The sequence below is a fragment of the Panthera leo genome, chromosome D1 (assembly GCF_018350215.1).
Source record: "Panthera leo isolate Ple1 chromosome D1, P.leo_Ple1_pat1.1, whole genome shotgun sequence".
Lineage (NCBI taxonomy): Eukaryota > Metazoa > Chordata > Mammalia > Carnivora > Felidae > Panthera > Panthera leo.
The window spans coordinates 62,783,772-62,804,076 of record NC_056688.1 but is presented as its reverse complement, the minus strand read 5'-3'; the positions used below and the strand labels follow the sequence as shown (position 1 = coordinate 62,804,076).

The following is a 20,305-nucleotide window of genomic DNA, read 5'->3' as shown; positions in this document are numbered from 1 at the left end:
GAAGTGTGGTTCATGTTTTTGAGAAGCTGTTAGAGAGGCAGTTCTTACCAAAGGACTTAAGGACAAGGTCAGGTAGGTAAAGGAGGGCCATATCCTTAGTTTTTTCAGAAAACCATGGTGGGTAAGAAGTGTGATGTGACTGTGGGTAAAGGGGAAACCATATAGTTTTTATCATCAGGCATGTCCCATGAGAATATTAGAACTATATGTCTATCTCCCAGTCCCTGCCTACTGATTGTGTTTTTGAATTCTTGGTTGAGAAAAAACAAGAAAGAGCATGATTACTTTCTGTTCTCTCTTGCCCTCCTCAGTAATTTCCTAATCCCCTCTTTAATCTCCTGAGTTCGTACCCCATAGACAATGGGGTTGAGAGCTGCAGGAATTACATGGTGTAACACATTAAGTAAGACAGGGATATCAGGGGAAATTTTTTTCTTGGCAATGTGGGTAAAAACAAAAACCAGCAGGATGGTGCTGAAGAAGAGGATGAGGATGAAGTGAGAGCCACAAGTGCTCAGAGCTTTGGCAGCTGCCCCTTTTGTCTTGAGTCTAAGAACGGCTCGTAGGATGAAGGTATAGGAGAAGATGATGAGAATGAGGTCAGAGCCCAGTAGAGTCCAGGCCACAACTAAATGGTAAATTCTGTTAAAGCCAATGTTATCACAGGAGAGCTTGGACACAGAGAGATTGGCACACATACAGTTCTCAATTATATTGTTTCCACAATAATGGAGCCGGGCAGAGAGGATGGGAATGAACATAGTAAGAAGTGCATTTCTGGCCAAAATAAAAATGGCAGCCTTGGCTACAAAATGATCAGTGATGATGGATGAGTACCTCAGTGGGTGGCAGATGGCTACATAGCAGTCATAGGCCATGACCATGAATGTGCAGGACTCCATGCCAAAGAAGCAATTCATGATGTACATCTGGAGGAAGCAGGCATAGAAGCTGATGGACTTGAGGTCAAACCAGAAGATGGCCAGAATCTTGGGGATGACGGTGAGGCAAAGCACAATGTCCAGTAGGGAGAGGAGGCTGAGCAGGTAGTACATGGGCTCATGTAGAGAGACCTCCATCCGAATGGTGATCAAGAGAATACCATTGGCCCCCATAGCCAGGAGGAGGAGGAGGCTGAGTGGCAGGGACAACCAGAGCTTCCAGCTGGGGGACCTGACAAAACAATTCAGGAGGAAGTCTGAAATCTCAAAGGAGATGGTGCCATTTTGATGCACTGTCATATTTTGTCATATATTTCTACAGCTTCCTTTTAGTGATCTGTAAAATTAGGATTAAATTAGCTACTGGTTTAGGACACATGAATTTAGAACAATTTGCTCCACCTAGGTAAGTCTTGTGATTCCTAGCAGGTCATCCAGACCCATGTGAATTTATCTATTTATCATTTGTGCCATGTTACTCAGATATTCTCATCACTAAACAATATAGAAGACTGAAGTAACATGATTTATTTATACATGTTTGATTTTTTTCAGGTTTTTAAAAATAGAATTGTCATTTCTTTGAAGAAACACAGAGCAGGGGGAAATTGCTCAGAGACTACTTTGTTTCAGATAAGTCTCTAAATTTGTGCTCGTAAATTTCTTCCTTTTTGTTTTTTGTTTTGTGACCCCAAGGGCTACCATATGATAAACATATGGTTTGTCTACACAAAGGTTAAGGAGCAGAACCTGGCTCAAGTAGGGACTCAGATACATGACTGTCTCTCATGCACCCTCATGCACGTACAATTCTTGGTCAGGCTTCCAGAAATCTGGAATAATTCTTTCTCTTGCACTTAGTACTCTGACTCCTGCTTCCACTGCTCTGAGTATAATTTTCTTCTTAGTTTCTTTTTATGTTGTGTCTATTATTGTTGTTTTCTATATTATTATTATTATTAATTATTATTATTATTATTATTATTATTATTATTAGTTGTTGTTGTTATAGGGACCACTGAACTCCAGTGACTCCCAGAGAACTTTAAACATCTCTCCTAAACATTGTTTAGGACATTGTGTGCAACCAGTGACAGATACCTCAGTGATCATCTGGGCATAATTTTCTGTTTTTACAGCATAGCTTTAGAGATTCTTTAGATTGAGCTTAAACTGAGGAACCACTTTCTTACTCCCACTGACCCCAGTTGTGGTCTCTGTCTTCAACGTCTAATGTTATTTAGATTAAATTTAATTCCTTCCCCATGATTCAAACATTTGTGGGCAGATTGTTTGCCATAAAGCCACTACATTTTAGCGTGTACAGTTGAAAACTCCGAATCATCTAAGTAAGCGCCAGATGATACACTCTCCAGGCTTCCTACCCCCATCCCCATTCATCTCCTATGGACAAATTCCTGCCCCTCTGCATCTCTGGAAGCACCCAGAAAAATACGTAAAAAGGCAAGAGAACAGCAAAAGGGAAGGTTCCAGAGTACAGTTTCTCACACGTGCCTCCTGATCTGAGACAGCATGCGGTCTCTCCTATCCTGTTTTTGCACTACTTTTACAGTAGTGACTCAGGAATGGAACGGAGCACAGATCTGGACTAAAGAGAAATGTCTCCCCCAACCATGCCCAGTGTTCTGCCTACTCCTGGTATAGCTGCCCCTCAGGCACCCTCTATCCAGACTCACTTACAGAGGATGTGAGCAGGGGTCTGGCTCCACTGATATTGGAGTTCCGGCTAGTTCCTGAAATAGCTGGGTGTAGTTATAACTCCAGAGCATCAGGGACTTTGCCCTCAGGGAACTTCTCCATCCCCATTTCCCTGTGCTTAAAAGGCCCTCCTGGGAGACAAGCAGGCAGGTAGGAGAAGGAAATGTTTTTCTTTCTCTCTAAAAGGAAGGAGCTCTGGTAATCCAGCCCAACACTGACTGCGTCCTGTAGGCAGTTGGTCTCCTGGGGCTCGGGGTCTTATATCCATCCATCCATCCATCCATCCATCCACATTCACACTCGTTTGCACAGGCACACTGGGTGTCCTCCATGGGTCTAATAATCTCACTCAGAAGTTCCAATGGGCTTCCTGCAGCCCATTGGCAGATAGGTGTCTCCCAAACCATGCTATTAAATGGACTGATGTAAATTTATAATGACTTTCATCATGGCGTTATAATGATAAGAATGCAAGAGTAACTTGGAAAAAATATTCCTGAGAAAATGCAATGTGTTTTTAAAAGAGAGAGTCCTATCATGATTTTTGCTGTAATGGAAGATTTTTCAAATGGGATGTGTATACAACTGTATACTAGGAAACAGGAGTCGTTTCTATTTCATTTTGAGCCTCATGTGAATTATTCCCATCCTCAAATTATGGGAGCAAGCATCATCAGTTTGTTTTTTCTTTCTTACGTTTCAGTTTAAAAACTTGATTGTAGTTGACACACAATGTTGTGTTAGTTTCAGGTGTACAACATGGTGATTCGACAAGTGTATACAGTTAAGTTATACTGCACTCACCACAGGTATAGCTACCAGCCATCACCATATAACACAAGTACAGTAGCATTGACCGTGTTCCCTGGGCTGTGCTGTCAGCATCAGTTTCTTTAAAGGTCTTCTTTTACTCTATTTTTATTTCCCTGTCCCTGAATACCTCAACTTCACTCCTCTTTCTTTTCTCTTTAGAAAAGTAAAAGCTCCAGTGTGTTTAAAATATGTCTTTCTAATTAATCTTAGGAATACTTAAATATGCTTATATGTCCACCTATGGAAAGATGAATGGATTGAATTTTATAAATATAGTGGATCATAAATCTGATGTTGTTCTTTGTTTTGACTCAACAGTAAATCATGAACAACTATCCCTGTTACTCTTGTAAGTCCACTTCATTCTTTTTGATTTCGGTTTAATTACAATTATGTATTTTTCTTTTTTTATGTAAATGATCTACACCCAAATGATCAATAATTAATTCTATTTTGTTTTTAGTTGTGAGCATTATTTATTTTTCTTTTAATTTTTTAAAAATTTACATCCGGGGGGGGTCCGGAAGATGGCGGCGTAGGAGGACGCGGGGCTCACAGCGCGTCCTGCCGATCACTTAGATTCCGCCTACACCTGCCTAAAGAACACAGAAAACCGCCAGAGGATTAGCAGAAGGGAGTCTCCGGAGTCAAGCTCAGACCAGAGGCCCACGGAAGAGGGTAGGAAGGGCGGCGAGGCGGTGCGCGCTCCACGGACTGGCGGGAGGGAGCCGGGACGGAGGGGCGGCTCGCTGGCCAAGCAGAGCCCCCGAGTCTGGCTGGCAAAAGCGGAGGGGCCGGACGGACTGTGTTCCGACAGCAAGCGCGACTTAGCGTCTGGGAGGTCAGAAGTTAACAGCTCTGCTCGGAAAGCGGGAAGGCTGGAGGACAAAGGGAGGGAGAGCTGCTGAGCCCCCGGACAGCAGAGCTCAGCTTGGCGGGGAACAAAGGCGCTCGCCAGCGCCATCTCCCCCGCCCATCCCCCAGCCAAAATCCCAAAGGGAACCAGTTCCTGCCAGGGAACTTGCTCGCTCCGTGCAAACACCCAACTCTGTGCTTCTGCGGAGCCAAACCTCCGGCAGCGGATCTGACTCCCTCCAGCTGCCACAGGGCTCCTCCTGAAGTGGATCACCTAAGGAGAAGCGAGCTAAGCCTGCCCCTCCAGCCCCCGTGCACCTTGCCTACCCACCCCAGCTAATACGCCAGATCCCCAGCAACACGAGCCTGGCAGTGTGCAAGTAGCCCAGACGGGACACGCCACCCCACAGTGAATCCCGCCCCTAGGAGAGGGGAAGAGAAGGCACACACCAGTCTGACTGTGGCCCCAGCAGTGGGCTGGGGGCTGACATCGGGTCGGACTGCGGCCCCGCCCACTAACTCCAGTTATACACCACAGCACAGGGGAAGTGCACTGCAGGTCCTCACCACGCCAGGGACTCTCCAAAATGACCAAACGGAAGAATTCCCCTCAGAAGAATCTCCAGGAAATAACAACAGCTAATGAACTGATCAAAAAGGATTTAAATAATATAACAGAAAGTGAATTTAGAATAATAGTCATAAAATTAATCGCTGGGCTTGAAAACAGTATACAGGACAGCAGAGAATCTCTTGCCACAAAGATCGAGGGACTAAGGAACAGTCACGAGGAGTTGAAAAACGCTTTAAACGAATTGCAAAACAAAATGGAATCCATGATGGCTCGGCTTGAAGAGGCAGAGGAGAGAATAGGTGAACTAGAAGATAAAGTTATGGAGAAAGAGGAAGCTGAAAGAAAGAGAGATAAAAAAATCCAGGAGTATGAGGGGAAAATTAGAGAACTAAGTGATACACTAAAAAAAAATAATATACGCATAATTGGTATCCCAGAGGAGGAAGAGAGAGGGAAGGGTGCTGAAGGGGTACTTGAACAAATTATAGCTGAGAACTTCCCTGAACTGGGGAAGGAAAAAGGCATTGAAATCCAAGAGGCACAGAGAACTCCCTTCAGACGTAACTTGAATCGATCTTCTGCACGACATATCATAGTGAAACTGGCAAAATACAAGGATAAAGAGAAAATTCTGAAAGCAGCAAGGGATAAACGTGCCCTCACATATAAAGGGAGACCTATAAGACTCGTGACTGATCTCTCCTTTGAAACTTGGCAGGCCAGAAAGGCTTGGCACGATATCTACAGTGTGCTAAACAGAAAAAATATGCAGCCGAGAATCCTTTATCCAGCAAGTCTGTCATTTAGAATAGAAGGAGAGATAAAGGTCTTCCCAAACAAACAAAAACTGAAGGAATTTGTCACCACGAAACCAGCCCTACAAGAGATCCTAAGGGGGATCCTGTGAGACAAAGTACCAGAGACATCACTACAAGCATAAAACATACAGACATCACAATGACTCTAAACCCATATCTTTCTATAATAACACTGAATGTAAATGGATTAAATGCGCCAACTAAAAGACATAGGGTATCAGAATGGATAAAAAAACAAGACCCATCTATTTGCTGTCTACAAGAGACTCATTTTAGATCTGAGGACACCTTTAGATTGAGAGTGAGGGGATGGAGAACTATTTATCATGCTCCTGGAAGCCAAAAGAAAGCTGGAGTAGCCATACTTATATCAGACAAACTAGACTTTAAATTAAAGGCTGTAACAAGAGATGAAGAAGGGCATTATATAATAATCACAGGGTCTATCCACCAGGAAGAGCTAACTATTATAAATGTCTATGCGCCAAATACCCGAGCCCCCAGATATATAAAACAATTACTCATAAACATAAGCAACCTTATTGATAAGAATGTGGTCATTGCAGGGGACTTTAACACCCCACTTACAGAAATGGATAGATCATCTAGACACACAGTCAATAAAGAAACAAGGGCCCTGAATGATACATTGGATCAGATGGACTTGACAGATATATTTAGAACTCTGCATCCCAAAGCAACAGAATATACTTTCTTCTCGAGTGCACATGGAACATTCTCCAAGATAGATCATATACTGGGTCACAAAACAGCCCTTCATAAGTTTACAAGAATTGAAATTATACCATGCATACTTTCAGACCACAATGCTATGAAGCTTGAAATCAACCACAGGAAAAAGTCTAGAAAACCTCAAAAAGCATGGAGGTTAAAGAACACCCTACTAACGAATGAGTGGGTCAACCAGGCAATTAGAGAAGAAATTAAAACATATATGGAAACAAACGAAAATGAAAATACAACAATCCAAACGCTTTGGGATGCAGCGAAGGCAGTCCTGAGAGGAAAATACATTGCAATCCAGGCCTATCTCAAGAAACAAGAAAAATCCCAAATACAAAATCTAACAGCACACCTAAAGGAAATAGAAGCAGAACAGCAAAGGCAGCCTAAACCCAGCAGAAGAAGAGAAATCATAAAGATCAGAGCAGAAATAAACAATATAGAATCTAAAAAAACTGTAGAGCAGATCAACGAAACCAAGAGTTGGTTTTTTGAAAAAATAAACAAAATTGACAAACCTCTAGCCAGGCTTCTCAAAAAGAAAAGGGAGATGACCCAAATAGATAAAATCATGAATGAAAATGGAATGATTACAACCAATCCCTCAGAGATACAAACAATTATCAGGGAATACTATGAAAAATTATATGCCAGCAAATTGGACAACCTGGAAGAAATGGACAAATTTCTAAACACCCACACTCTTCCAAAACTCAATCAGGAGGAAATAGAAAGCTTGAACAGACCCATAACCAGCGAAGAAATTGAATCGGTTATCAAAAATCTCCCAACAAATAAGAGTCCAGGACCAGATGGCTTCCCAGGGGAGTTCTACCAGACATTTAAAGCAGAGATAATACCTATCCTTCTCAAGCTATTCCAAGAAATAGAAAGGGAAGGAAAACTTCCAGACTCATTCTATGAAGCCAGTATTACTTTGATTCCTAAACCAGACAGAGACCCAGTAAAAAAAGAGAACTACAGGCCAATATCCCTGATGAATATGGATGCAAAAATTCTTAATAAGATACTAGCAAATCGAATTCAACAGCATATAAAAAGAATTATTCACCATGATCAAGTGGGATTCATTCCTGGGATGCAGGGCTGGTTCAACATTCGCAAATCGATCAACGTGATACATCACATTAACAAAAAAAAAGAGAAGAACCATATGATCCTGTCAATCGATGCAGAAAAGGCCTTTGACAAAATCCAGCACCCTTTCTTAATAAAAACCCTTGAGAAAGTCGGGATAGAAGGAACATACTTAAAGATCATAAAGGCCATTTATGAAAAGCCCACAGCTAACATCATCCTCAACGGGGAAAAACTGAGAGCTTTTTCCCTGAGATCAGGAACACGACAGGGATGCCCACTGTCACCGCTGCTGTTTAATATAGTGCTGGAAGTTCTAGCATCAGCAATCAGACAACAAAAGGAAATCAAAGGCATCAAAATTGGCAAAGATGAAGTCAAGCTTTCGCTTTTTGCAGATGACATGATATTATACATGGAAAATCCGATAGACTCCACCAAAAGTCTGCTAGAACTGATACATGAATTCAGCAAAGTTGCAGGATACAAAATCAATGTGCAGAAATCAGTTGCATTCTTATACACTAACAATGAAGCAACAGAAAGACAAATGAAGAAACTGATCCCATTCACAATTGCACCAAGAAGCATAAAATACCTAGGAATAAATCTAACCAAAGATGTAAAAGATCTGTATGCTGAAAACTATAGAAAGCTTATGCAGGTAATTGAAGAAGATATAAAGAAATGGAAAGACATTCCCTGCTCATGGATTGGAAGAATAAATATTGTCAAAATGTCAATACTACCCAAAGCTATCTACACATTCAATGCAATCCCAATCAAAATTGCACCAGCATTCTTCTCGAAACTAGAACAAGCAATCCTAAAATTCATATGGAACCACAAAAGGCCCCGAATAGCCAAAGTAATTTTGAAGAAGAACACCAAAGCAGGAGGCATCACAATCCCAGACTTTAGCCTCTACTACAAAGCTGTCATCAGCAAGACAGCATGGTATTGGCATAAAAACAGACACATAGACCAATGGAATAGAATAGAAACCCCAGAACTAGACCCACAAACGTATGGCCAACTCATCTTTGACAAAGCAGGAAAGAACATCCAATGGAAAAAAGACAGTCTCTTTCACAAATGGTGCTGGGAGAACTGGACAGCAACATGCAGAAGGTTGAAACTAGACCACTTTCTCACACCATTCACAAAAATAAACTCAAAATGGATAAAGGACCTGAATGTGAGACAGGAAACCATCAAAACCTTAGAGGAGAAAGCAGGAAAAGACCTCTCTGACCTCAGCCGTAGCAATCTCTTACTCGGCACATCCCCAAAGGCAAGGGAATTAAAAGCAAAAGTGAATTACTGGGACCTTATGAAGATAAAAAGCTTCTGCACAGCAAAGGAAACAATCAACAAAACTAAAAGGCAACCAACGGAATGGGAAAAGATATTTGCAAATGACACATCGGACAAAGGGCTAGTATCCAAAATCTATAAAGAGCTCATCAAACTCCACACCCGAAAAACAAATAACCCAGTGAAGAAATGGGCAGAAAACATGAATAGACACTTCTCTAAAGAAGACATCCGGATGACCAACAGGCACATGAAAAGATGTTCAACGTCGCTCCTAATCAGGGAAATACAAATCAAAACCACACTCAGATACCACCTCACGCCAGTCAGAGTGGCCAAAATGAAGAAATCAGGAGACTATAGATGCTGGAGAGGATGTGGAGAAACAGGAACCCTCTTGCACTGTTGGTGGGAATGCAAATTGGTGCAGCCGCTCTGGAAAGCAGTGTGGAGGTTCCTCAGAAAATTAAAAATAGACCTACCCTATGACCCAGCAATAGCACTGCTAGGAATTTATCCAAGGGATACAGGAGTACTGATGCATAGGGGCACCTGTACCCCAATGTTTATAGCAGCACTCTCAACAATAGCCAAATTATGGAAAGAGCCTAAATGTCCATCAACTGATGAATGGATAAAGAAATTGTGGTTTATATACACAATGGAATACTACGTGGCAATGAGAAAAAATGAAATATGGCCTTTTGTAGCAACATGGATGGAACTGGAGAGTGTGATGCTAAGTGAAATAAGCCATACAGAGAAAGACAGATACCATATGGTTTCACTCTTATGTGGATCCTGAGAAACATAACAGAAACCCATGGGGGAGGGGAAGGAAAAAAAAAAAAAAAGAGGTTAGAGTGGGAGAGAGCCAAAGCATAAGAGACTGTTAAAAACTGAGAACAAACTGAGGGTTGATGGGGGGTGGGAGGGAGGGCAGGGTGGGAGGGAGGGCAGGGTGGGTGATGGGTATTGAGGAGGGCACCTTTTGGGATGAGCACTGGGTGTTGTATGGAAACCAATTTGACAGTAAATTTCATATATTAAAAAAAAAAAAAATTTACATCCAAATTAGCATATAGTGCGACAATGATTTCAGGAGTAGATTCCTTAGTGCCCATTACCCATTTAGCACATCCCACCTCCCACACCTCCTCTAGTAACTCTGTTTGTTCTCCATTTTTATGAGTCTCTTATGCTTTGTCCCCCTCCCTGTTTTTATATTATTTTTGTTTCCCTTCCCTTATGTTCATCTGTTTTGTCTCTTAAAGTCCTCATATGAGTGAAGTCATATGATATTTGTCTTTCTCTGACTGACTAATTTCACTTAGCATAATACCCTCCAGTTCCAACCATGTAGTTGCAAATGGCAAGATTTCATTCTTTTTGATTGCCAAGGATTACTCCATTGTATATATATACCACATCTTCTTTATCCATTCATCCATCGGTGGACATTTGGGCTCTTTCCATACTTTGGCTATTGTTGATAGTGCTGCTATAAACACGGGGGTGCATGTGTCCCTTCGAAACAGCACACCTGTATCCTGTGGATAAATGCCTAGTAGTGCAATTGCTGGGTCGTAGGGTAGTTTTATTTTTATTTTTTTGAGGAACCTCCATACTGTTTTCCAGAGTGGCTGCACCAACTTGCATTCCCACCAACAATGCAAAAGAGATCCTCTTTCTCTGCATCCTCGCCAACATCTGTTGTTGCCTGAGTTGTTAATGTTCGCCATTCTGACAGGTGTGAGGTGGTATCTCATTGTGGTTTTGGTTTGTATTTCCCTGATGATGAGTGGTGTGGAGCATTTTTTCATGTGTCCGTTGGCCATCTGGATGTCTTCCTTGGAGAAGTGTCTATTCATGTCTTTTGCCCATTTCTTCACAGGATGATTTGTTTTTTGGGTGTTGAGTTTGATAAGTTCTTTATAGATTTTGGATACTAACCCTTTATGTGATATGTCATTTGCAAATATCTTCTCCTATTCTGTCAGTTGCCTTTTAGTTTTGCTGATTGTTTCTTCCGCTGTGTAGAAGCTTTTTATTTTAATGAGGTCCCAGTAGTTCATTTTGACTATGTTTCCCTTGCCTCCAGAGACGTGTTGAGTAAGAAGGTGCTGCGGCCAAGTCAAAACCCTCTTCAAGGGTTTTGATGGCTTCCTGTCTTACGTTGAGGTCTTTCATCCATTTTGAGTTTATTTTTGTGTTTGGTGTAAGATAGTGGTTCAGGTTCATTCTTCTGCATGTCGCTGTCCAGTTTTCTCAGCACCAGTTGCTGAAGAGACTGTCTTTATTCCATTGGATATTCTTTTCTGCTTTGTGAAAGATTAGTTGGCCATACGTTTGTGGGTCCATTTCTGGGTTCTCTATTCTGTTCCATTGATCTGAGTGTCTGTTCTTGTGCCAGTACCATACTCTCTGGATGATTACCTCTTTGTAGTAGTTTGAAGTCCTTGATTGTGATGCCTCCTGCTTTGGTTTTCTTTTTCAAGATTGCTTTGGCTATTCGGGGTCTTTTCTGGTTCCATACAAATTTTAGGATTATTTGTTCTGGCTCTGTGAAGAATGCTGGTGTTATTTTGATAGGGATTGCATTGAATATGAAAATTGCTTTGGGTAGTATCGACATTTTCACAATATTTATTCTTCCTATCCAGGAGCATGGAATTTTTTCCATTTTTTGTTTCTTATCCAATCTCTTTCATAAGCTTTCTATAGTTTTCGGTGTATAGATTTTTCACGTCCTTGGTTAGATTTATTCCTAGGTATTTTATGGGTGTTGGTGCAATTGGAACTGGGATCAATTCCTTGATTTCTCTGTCGCTTCATTGTTGGTGTATAGGAATGCAACCGATTTCTCTGCATTGATTTTATATCCTGCAACTTTGCTGAATTCATGATTCAGTTTTAGAAGTTATTTTTTTTTTTTTTTTGGAATGGTTAGGGTTTTCCATATAGAGTATCGTGTCATCTGCGGAGAGTGAAAGTTTGACTTCCTCATGGCCAATTTGGATGCCTTTTATTTCTTTGTGTTTTCTGATTGTTGAGGCTAAGACTTCCAATGCTATATTGAATAACATTGGCAAGAGTGGATATCCCTGTCTTGTTCCTGACCTTAGGGGGAAAGCTCTCAGTTTTTCCCCATTGAGGATGTTATTAGCATTGGGTCGGTCATATATGGCTTTTATGATCTTCACATATGATCCCTCTGTCCCTACTTTCTTGAGGGTTTTTATCAAGAAAGGATGCTGTATTTTGTCAAATGCTTTCTCTGCATCTATTGAGAAGATTATATGGTTCTTGTCCTTTCTTTTATTGATGTGATGAATCACGTTAATTGTTTTGCGGATATTGAACCAGTCCTGCATCCCAGGTATAAATCCCACTTGGTCATGGTAAATAATTTTTTAATGTATTGTTGTAGCTGGTTGGTTAATATCTTGTTGAGGATTTTTGCCTCCATGTTCATCAAGGAAATTGGTCTATAGTTCTTATTAGTGGGGACTCTGGTTTTGGAATCTAGTTAATGCTGGCTTCATAGAATGGGTTTGGAAGTTTTCGTTCCATTTCTATTTTTTGGGAACAGCTTCAAGAGAATAGGTGTTAACTCTTCATTTAATGTTTCATAGAATTCCCATGGATAGCCATCTGGCCCTGGACTCTGGTTTTTTGGATTTGTGATTACTGCTTCGATTTCCTTACTGGTTATGGATCTGTTAAAATTTTCTATTTCTTTCTGTTTTAAGTTTGGTAGTGTATATGTTTCCAGGAATTTGTCCATTTCTATCAGATTGCCATTTTATTGGCATACAATTTCTCATATTGGTGCTCATATAATTGCTGTTATTATTGTTTATATTTCTGGTGTATTGGTTGTCATCTTTCCTCTTTCATTCTTGATTTTATTTATTTGGGTCCTTTCCTTTTTCTTTTTGATCAAAGTGGCTAGTGGTTTATCAACTTTGTTAATTCATTCAAAGAACCAGCTTCTGGTTTCATTGATGTGTTCTACTATTTTGTTTTGTTTTGGTTTGGTTTGGTTTGGTTTCAATAGCATCAATTTCTGCTCTCTTTTTTATTATTTCCTGTCTTCTGCTGGTTTGGGGTTTTATTTGCTGTTCTTTTTCCAGTTCTTTAAGGTCAGGTTATGTTTTGTGTCTGAGATCTTTCTTCCTTCTTTAGGAAGGCCTGGATTGCTATATACTTTCCTCTTATGACTGCCTGTGCTGTATCCCAGAGGTTTTGGGTTGTGGTGTTATCATTTCCATTGGCTTGCATACACTTTTAAATTTCCTCTTTAAATTCTTGGTAGCCCATTTGTTCTTTAGTAGGATGTTCTTCAGTCTCCAAGTATTTGTTACCTTTCCAAATTTTTTCTTGTGGTTGATTTCAAGTTTATAGCATTGTGGTCTGAAAATACGCACGGTATGATCTTGATCTTTTTGTACTTGCTGAGGCCTGATTTGTGTCCCAGTATATGGTGTATTTTGGAGAACGTTCCATGTGCACTGGAGAGTAATGTGTATTCCCCTGCTCTACGATGAAATGTCCTGAATATATCTGCTAAGTCCATCTGGTCCAGTGTGTCATTCACAGCCATTATTTGCTTGTTGATTTTTTTGATTAGATGATGTGTCCATTGCTATGAGTGGGGTGTTGAAGTCTCTTACTATTGTGGTGTTACTATCGATGAGTTTCTTTATGTTTGTGATTAACTGATTAATATATTTGGGTGCTCCACATTTGGCGCATAAATGTTTACAACTGTTAGGTCTTCTTGGTGGATAGACCCCTTGATTATGATATAATGCCCTTCTGCATCTCTTGATACAGTCTTTCTTTTAATGTCTAGATTGTCTGATATAATTATGGCTACTCAGGCTTTCTTTTGTTGACGATTAGCATGATAGATGGTTCTCCATCCCCTTACATTCAATCTGAAGATATCTTTAGGTCTAAAGTGGGTCTCTTGTAAACAGCATATAGATGGATCTTATTTTCTTAACCATTCTGTTACCCTATGTCTTTTGATTGGAGCATTGAGTCCATTGACGTTTAGAGTGAATACGAAAAGTTACGAATTTATGGCCATTATGTTGCCTGTAGCGTTGGAGTTTCTGATGGTGTTCTCTGGTCCTTTCTAAGCTTTGATGCTTTTGGTATGCATATCTTGGTCTGTTGCAAGTTTCAAAATGGTGTGTCTTGGTGTTAACATGTTTTTGTTGACTTTTAGGGGAGTTCTCTGTGCCTCCTGGACTTGAATGCCTGTTTCTTTCTTCAGATTGGGGAAGTTCTCAGCTCTAATTTTTTTCAAATAAAACTTTGGTCTCTTTTTCATGCTCTTTTGTAACTCCTATCGCACAGGTACTGTTGTGCTTTAAGGAATCACTGAGTTTCCCAAGTCTATATTTGTGATCTAAAAGTTTTCTTTCCCTCTTCTTTTCAGCTTCAGTATTTTCCATAATTTTATCTTCTGTATCACCTATTTATTTCTCTGCTTCTTCAATCATCATTATGATTACATCCAGTCAGTTTTGCATCTCAGGTATAGAATTTTTTATTTTGGCCTGACTAGTTTTTAGGTCTTTTATCTCTGCAGCAGGGGCTTCTCTGGTGTCTTCTATGTATTTTTCAAGCCCAGCAAGGATTCTCACAACTGTTGTTCTAAATTCTTGTTCAGATTGCTTCTGAACTGTTTTGCTTCTACCTGTTTTGAGCCAATCCCTATTTGTGGTTTCTTCTTGATCTTTATTTTGGGGAGAATTCTTCCATCTTGTCATTTTGTCTAGGTTTCTCTTTTGCATGTTATGAAAGCTTGTTCATGTTTACGGCTCCTGAGAATAATGGTATATTAGGAGGCAGTCATAGAGTGTCCAGGGCCTAGCACTTCAGAAAGTATTTCTGGTGTTATCTGGGTATACTCTGCTATTGTGATTTGTTTGCTCTTTCCCCTGAATCAGTCCTCTGCAGAGTTCCTCCTTGCTTACATTGGGGGGTTTTGGGACCTTTAACTAGGTGTGGCTTGATTTGTTTGTTAAAGTAATCCTGATTTGAAAAAAAAAAAGCCTGATCCAAAAAAAATGGAAAAGGAACAAAAAACCTGAACAAAAATCTATAAGCCTGATTCCAAAGAAAAATAAAGAAAGAAAGAAAAAAATAAGACTAATCCAAAAATCTGATAAAAGGACACCAAAAACCCCCAAACAAATGAACGAAAAACTATAAGCCTGATTAAAGAGAAAGAGAGAGAGAGAGAGAGAGAGAGGAGAAAAGAATAAATTAAAAAAAAAAAAAAAAGCTTGCTCCTATTTCCTCCAGAGCTGAAGAACTGAAGCTGAGACTTTGGAGAACTCTATGATCAGTAGACTTCATGCATGCGGGGGTGCCTGTGTTGGTCCTGTGGGTGAGAGGCCCATTGCACTGGCTCATAGTCAGACCTGCCCTTGTAAAGATGTCCTGCAGGGCACATCGGGGCAGGGTTTGGTGTGACTTCAGCTTCCACTGGAGGTGCTGTGCTGCTCACTGAAGTCCAACCACACTGGTGGGGTTGGGGGGAGATGGTGTCACCCTGCTCTTTCTTCCCTGGGGTGGGGAGCTCATGCCTTACATTGATCAGAGAGCCCTCACAGACAAGCAAACAATCTCCCCTCCTGTGTCTCAAACCTCCATTAGATCCTTGCCCTCAACCCATCTGTGCCTGGGCTGTTGACATGGCTGGCATGACAGCTCTCCTACGTTTTATCTCTGGTGCGTGTCCGGATTTTATAACTCCAAATCTTAAAGGACCTGGCAAGATACAGACCCACTGCCCTCTTCCCAAGGTGAACCTCACAGTGCTGCACCTGGTGCTGTTCTGTCCCAGAAAGGCAGTCGCACTGCTGCGCTGGTGCCTGGAGTTTATGGTGAAGCAGAGCATCTGCCTGTGCCTTTGTCACCTGCTGTTAAGACTGCTCATAGGCTCCAGCTGGGTCTTTCGTCCTTGTACAGTCAATATGCCCTCTTCCAAATGCAGTCCAGGAAGGGGAACGTGCGACCCAGAGGATCCCCATCCCATGGTGTCAGCTATCTGCTCGCAGGCCTCAGGCCTCCTCTTCTGAAGCACTGTGACCCACCTGAATTGACTCCAGGGAATGGTAAGGACCTCCAAAACCTAGGAATTTGATCTCTACTTTTCGCAAGAACTTTCTGGAGTTTTCCCAGTCCCCCAGACAGTGGTTTTGGGGGAGTGCTTTTCTTGCATTAACCTGATGAGATGCTGCCTCTCTTCCATCTCTCCTCATCTCGAAAAGAGCTCCCTACCCTCCATGGCACCATGGCTTTTCTCTCCCCCAATTCCTGTGTCCACACCTCATACCTGCCTGGTTCTCTCTCTCAAACTATGCAGACTGTTCTCCCAGTCCTCAAATTGATTTACTAGGTGTTCAAGATTTGAAGTTGATCTAGCTGTGTTCAAGGGATGAGCAAGCCCTGGGTCCCTCAACTACTCCAGCTTAACTCCTCCAATGTCTGGTACTTCTTCAACCACAGACATTTGCTATGTGGATGTGATTAGAACCCATTCATGGCTTCTTTTACTCTATATGGCAGAATAGCTGCAACAGAAACTATGTGGCCTTAAAAATCTGGGCTTTTGAAAGAAAATATCTACTGTTCTCAGTGCTAGTGTTTAATATATGCATCTTTCTATTATCAGTCAGCCTTCAGATAATATTATTCTATTTCATATATAAGATATGAATTTATAAAAGGTTTATTTCCATTTGACCCCTCCATATCATTCTTCTATTTTTACCACACATTTTATTTCTACATAGTTTATAAACTCTAATACATTGTCACTATGTTTTTCTCCCCTACTTCCTCTCTGTCTATGCTTTCAATGACCAAGTATATGAATACTAGACTGGTTAATATTATCTCATCTGTCATCAGGTCACTCTACTTTTTTTTTCCAGCATTATTTCTCTATGTTTTTTAGTTTAAATAGTTTACATTTCTATACCTTTAAATTCTTTGTTTTTTCCCCCTATACTGTCAAATCTGCTATCAAAGTCTGTGTACAGGCAGCACCAGTTTTAAGAATTGAAATATTAACTATATCATACATTTCAAGTACCCCCATATTCATATATACAAAATAGAGCTCACAAAATTCAAGCAAGATTTAAATTACACAAAAAGGAAAATATAAACAAGTACTTTTGTAACTACAAGACATTTGAAAACTCTCACTGACAAAGGACAATGTGTCCTGCATCCTGGAATTAGATAGCTACTTTATTCCTAGGTTTTAGTGTGTGCAGTCAGATCTAATATTCTATGACTTGTCTCAGCTTTCCCCCATGTGGCATCTAATCTAAGCATGCTGGGTTCACAGTATAATTATTTGAATAATATTTTGGAAGGTAGAGGTCTTAGCATTGAGTTATCATTTCTATTAGACTGTATTATGATACATTTTCTCTGGATCGTGCCTGGTTCTGATGAAGGGAATCCTGTTTTTCAGCCCCAATTTCCTCTGTATAGCTTTGGGTTTTTTTTTTTTTTTTCCATTTTTTAAATTTTATTTATTTTTTTTGAAATTTATTGTCAAATTGGTTTCCATACAACACCCAGTGCTCATCCCAAAAGGTGCCCTCCTCAATACGCATCACCCTTCCTCCCCTCCCTCCCACCCGCCATCAACCCTCAGTTTGTTCTCAGTTTTTAAAAGTCTCTTATGCTTTGGCTCTCTCCCACTCTAACCTCTTTTTTTTTTCCTTCACCTTCCCCATGGGTTTCTGTTAAGTTTCTCAGGATCCACATAAGAGTGAAAACATATGGTATCTGTCTTTCTCTGTATGGCTTATTTCACTTAGCATCACACTCTCCAGTTCCATCCACGTTGCTACAAAGGGCCACATTTCATTCTTTCTCATTGACACATAGTACTCCATTGTGTATATAAACCACAATTTCTTTATCCATTCATCAGTTGATGGATATTTAGGCTCTTTCCATAATTTGGCTATTGTTGAGAGTGCTTGTATAGCTTCGGTTTATAGGATTGTGTTACTTCCTTGGCTCAAACTCAAGTTCCTAATGCAATATTCTGCCTAGTCCTTCAAATCCTATTCCGTATTTGGGTCCTGACTTTGCCAAGTGGCCACTGCCACTTAGACCTCTACCTTAGCTTCTCTTTGGCTATGTCTTTCCTACATATTGACATTTCCCTTTGCTTCTTGGACTTCTCCTTCCTCCAGGCACAGACCGTTTGTACTTATAAACATGGACCTTGACTGTCCTGCTCATTACTGCAACCCCAGCACCATAACAAAGATGTCTATATTAGGTATCAATGAATATTTTGCAGATAATATAATATTGACTGTTGGCCTGAAGGGCCATTACCTTTCTCTGTTGTGCTCTGCATTGTTCTTCTGGCACAATTTCTGGTGTCAGCTGTGTCTGCCCCCAAATATTTGTCTCACTTTCTCTGCACATTGAAGAAAGGGTCTAATTGTGGGTAATAAGTAAGTAAACTGAAAAGTCTCACAACAAAATCTGAGCTGTAACATTTTGTGGATATGGGTATTAGGTTTTAAGAGACTGTTTTTCCTACTCCTATGTTTTACTGAATAATTATACCATTTTCACTATTAAGCATTTCAAATAAAATATACTTTATTAAAATAATAGAGTTGAAAATAACTAATTTAAAATACTCATACATATGTACCTGTAAATAGTGTTATGAGTAGTTTAAGGAATGACAGAGTATGATTATTAACATCTAACTTTTGATAAACCTTTGACACTATCATCTGTTGCTTCCCCTAGCACTAATATTCCTGTCTTATCATCAGTAAAGTCTTTATTTACATTTTTTTCTTAGCTTCTGTAACTTCCAAGGTTTACATATGACTTTCTTTCTTTCTTTCTTTCTTTCTTTCTTTCTTTCTTTCTTTCTTTCTTAGAAAGAGAGAGAGAGAGAGAAAGAGAGAGAGTGGCAGAGGGAAAGGGAGAGAGAAAGTCGCAATCAGGCTCTGCACTGTCAGCACAGTGTTTGATGCAGGGCTTGATGCCAGGAACTGTGAGATCATGACCTGAGCCAGAATCAAGAGGAGGACGCTTAACCAACTGAGCCACCCAGGTGGCCTTATATGGTTGTATTTCAAATCTGTTGCTCCAGGATTTGAGGACTGTGTATTGTAAAAAGCAATAGATGGGCTTTCTCTTACTTTACCCTTCTCACACTGGTCTTTAAGACATAAGCACTCATGTAATGCAAGATTTTAAGACAGGGAAATCATTATTCATCCTCTAAAACACTGGCTTCCTTTCCTCCATATGGAAAAACATAAAAAAAAAATAAAGAAATAAAGTCACAGCCAAGAAGAAACAATATCGTTTTAATTCTTTTCCGAGAAGGATACATTTTTCCTCAGTTCAATTGCTCTCCTACCCATTTTTCATTTTCCTTTTGAAGCTGGATGTCTAGTGCTGAACTGATCCATATATTACCTACTAGTCACATGTGGCTGTTGAGCACCTGAAACTCAGTTGTCCTGACTGAAATATGCCATAAATGTAAAATACATACTGGATTTCAAAGACCTGGAATACCTAAAAAGAATATAAAATATGTTATTATTAAATTCTTTTATATTTATTATGTGTTGAAATTATAATGTTTTAGATATATTGGTTTCAACAAAATACGTAAGATCATTTTTACTTTTTACAGTTTGTTTATTTTCTTTTTATAGATTAATGTGGCTACTAAAATGTTTAAAATTAAGTATGTGGCCCACATTGTCCTGGACAGCACTGTTTTAGTATCAATTATTTTAGTGGGATAAAGCCATCGTTAATCTGTTCAACTTATCAAATGGATGTCAGTACTTCTTTTTTTTTTTTTAATTTTTTTTCAACGTTTTTTTATTTATTTTTGGGACAGAGAGAGACAGAGCATGAACAGGGGAGGGGCAGAGAGAGAGGGAGACACAGAATCGGAAACAGGCTCCAGGCTCCGAGCCATCAGCCCAGAGCCTGACGCGGGGCGGGGCTTGAACTCACGGACCGCGAGATCGTGACCAGGCTGAAGTCGGACGCTTAACCGACTGCGCCACCCAGGCGCCCCTGTCAGTACTTTTTTGATGTGAGCCATAAATGTGTATAAGTTGCATATAAACACAACAATGCAAAACTTGCAAAAATATAGGTTTTAAATATAAAGATTTTTCTAGTCTACTTTGGAAGACATGGCTTATGCCAAATTTTCTCAGTCTTGGGTGGTATATGCTTTAAATCCCCTGATGTAGCCTTTTTCATGCATTCAATGTTCAAGTTTTCTAACAGCTAATTGGAGAGCTCTGGGTTTGTTATACAATGTGACCCTAGTAGAGATTAGTCCTGAAAGTTTTTAGTTCCTTGATGAG

The 20,305-nt window shown here is 40.2% G+C and overlaps 1 protein-coding gene across 1 annotated transcript; it reads right to left on the bottom strand.

Annotated features, from left to right (window-relative positions):
• Window positions 1–281: 281 nt before the first annotated feature.
• LOC122200358 (olfactory receptor 56A3-like) lies at window positions 282–1,241 on the bottom strand. Its single transcript, XM_042905912.1, has one exon. The coding sequence runs from the start codon at window positions 1,239–1,241 to the stop codon at window positions 282–284; it is 960 nt and encodes a 319-aa protein (XP_042761846.1).
• Window positions 1,242–20,305: the final 19,064 nt, after the last annotated feature.

Bases quoted from the DNA above. Each gene is read 5' to 3' on its own strand.
- LOC122200358 (XM_042905912.1), bottom strand. From the start codon at position 1,241: ATGACAGTGCATCAAAATGGCACCATCTCCTTTGAGATTTCAGACTTC.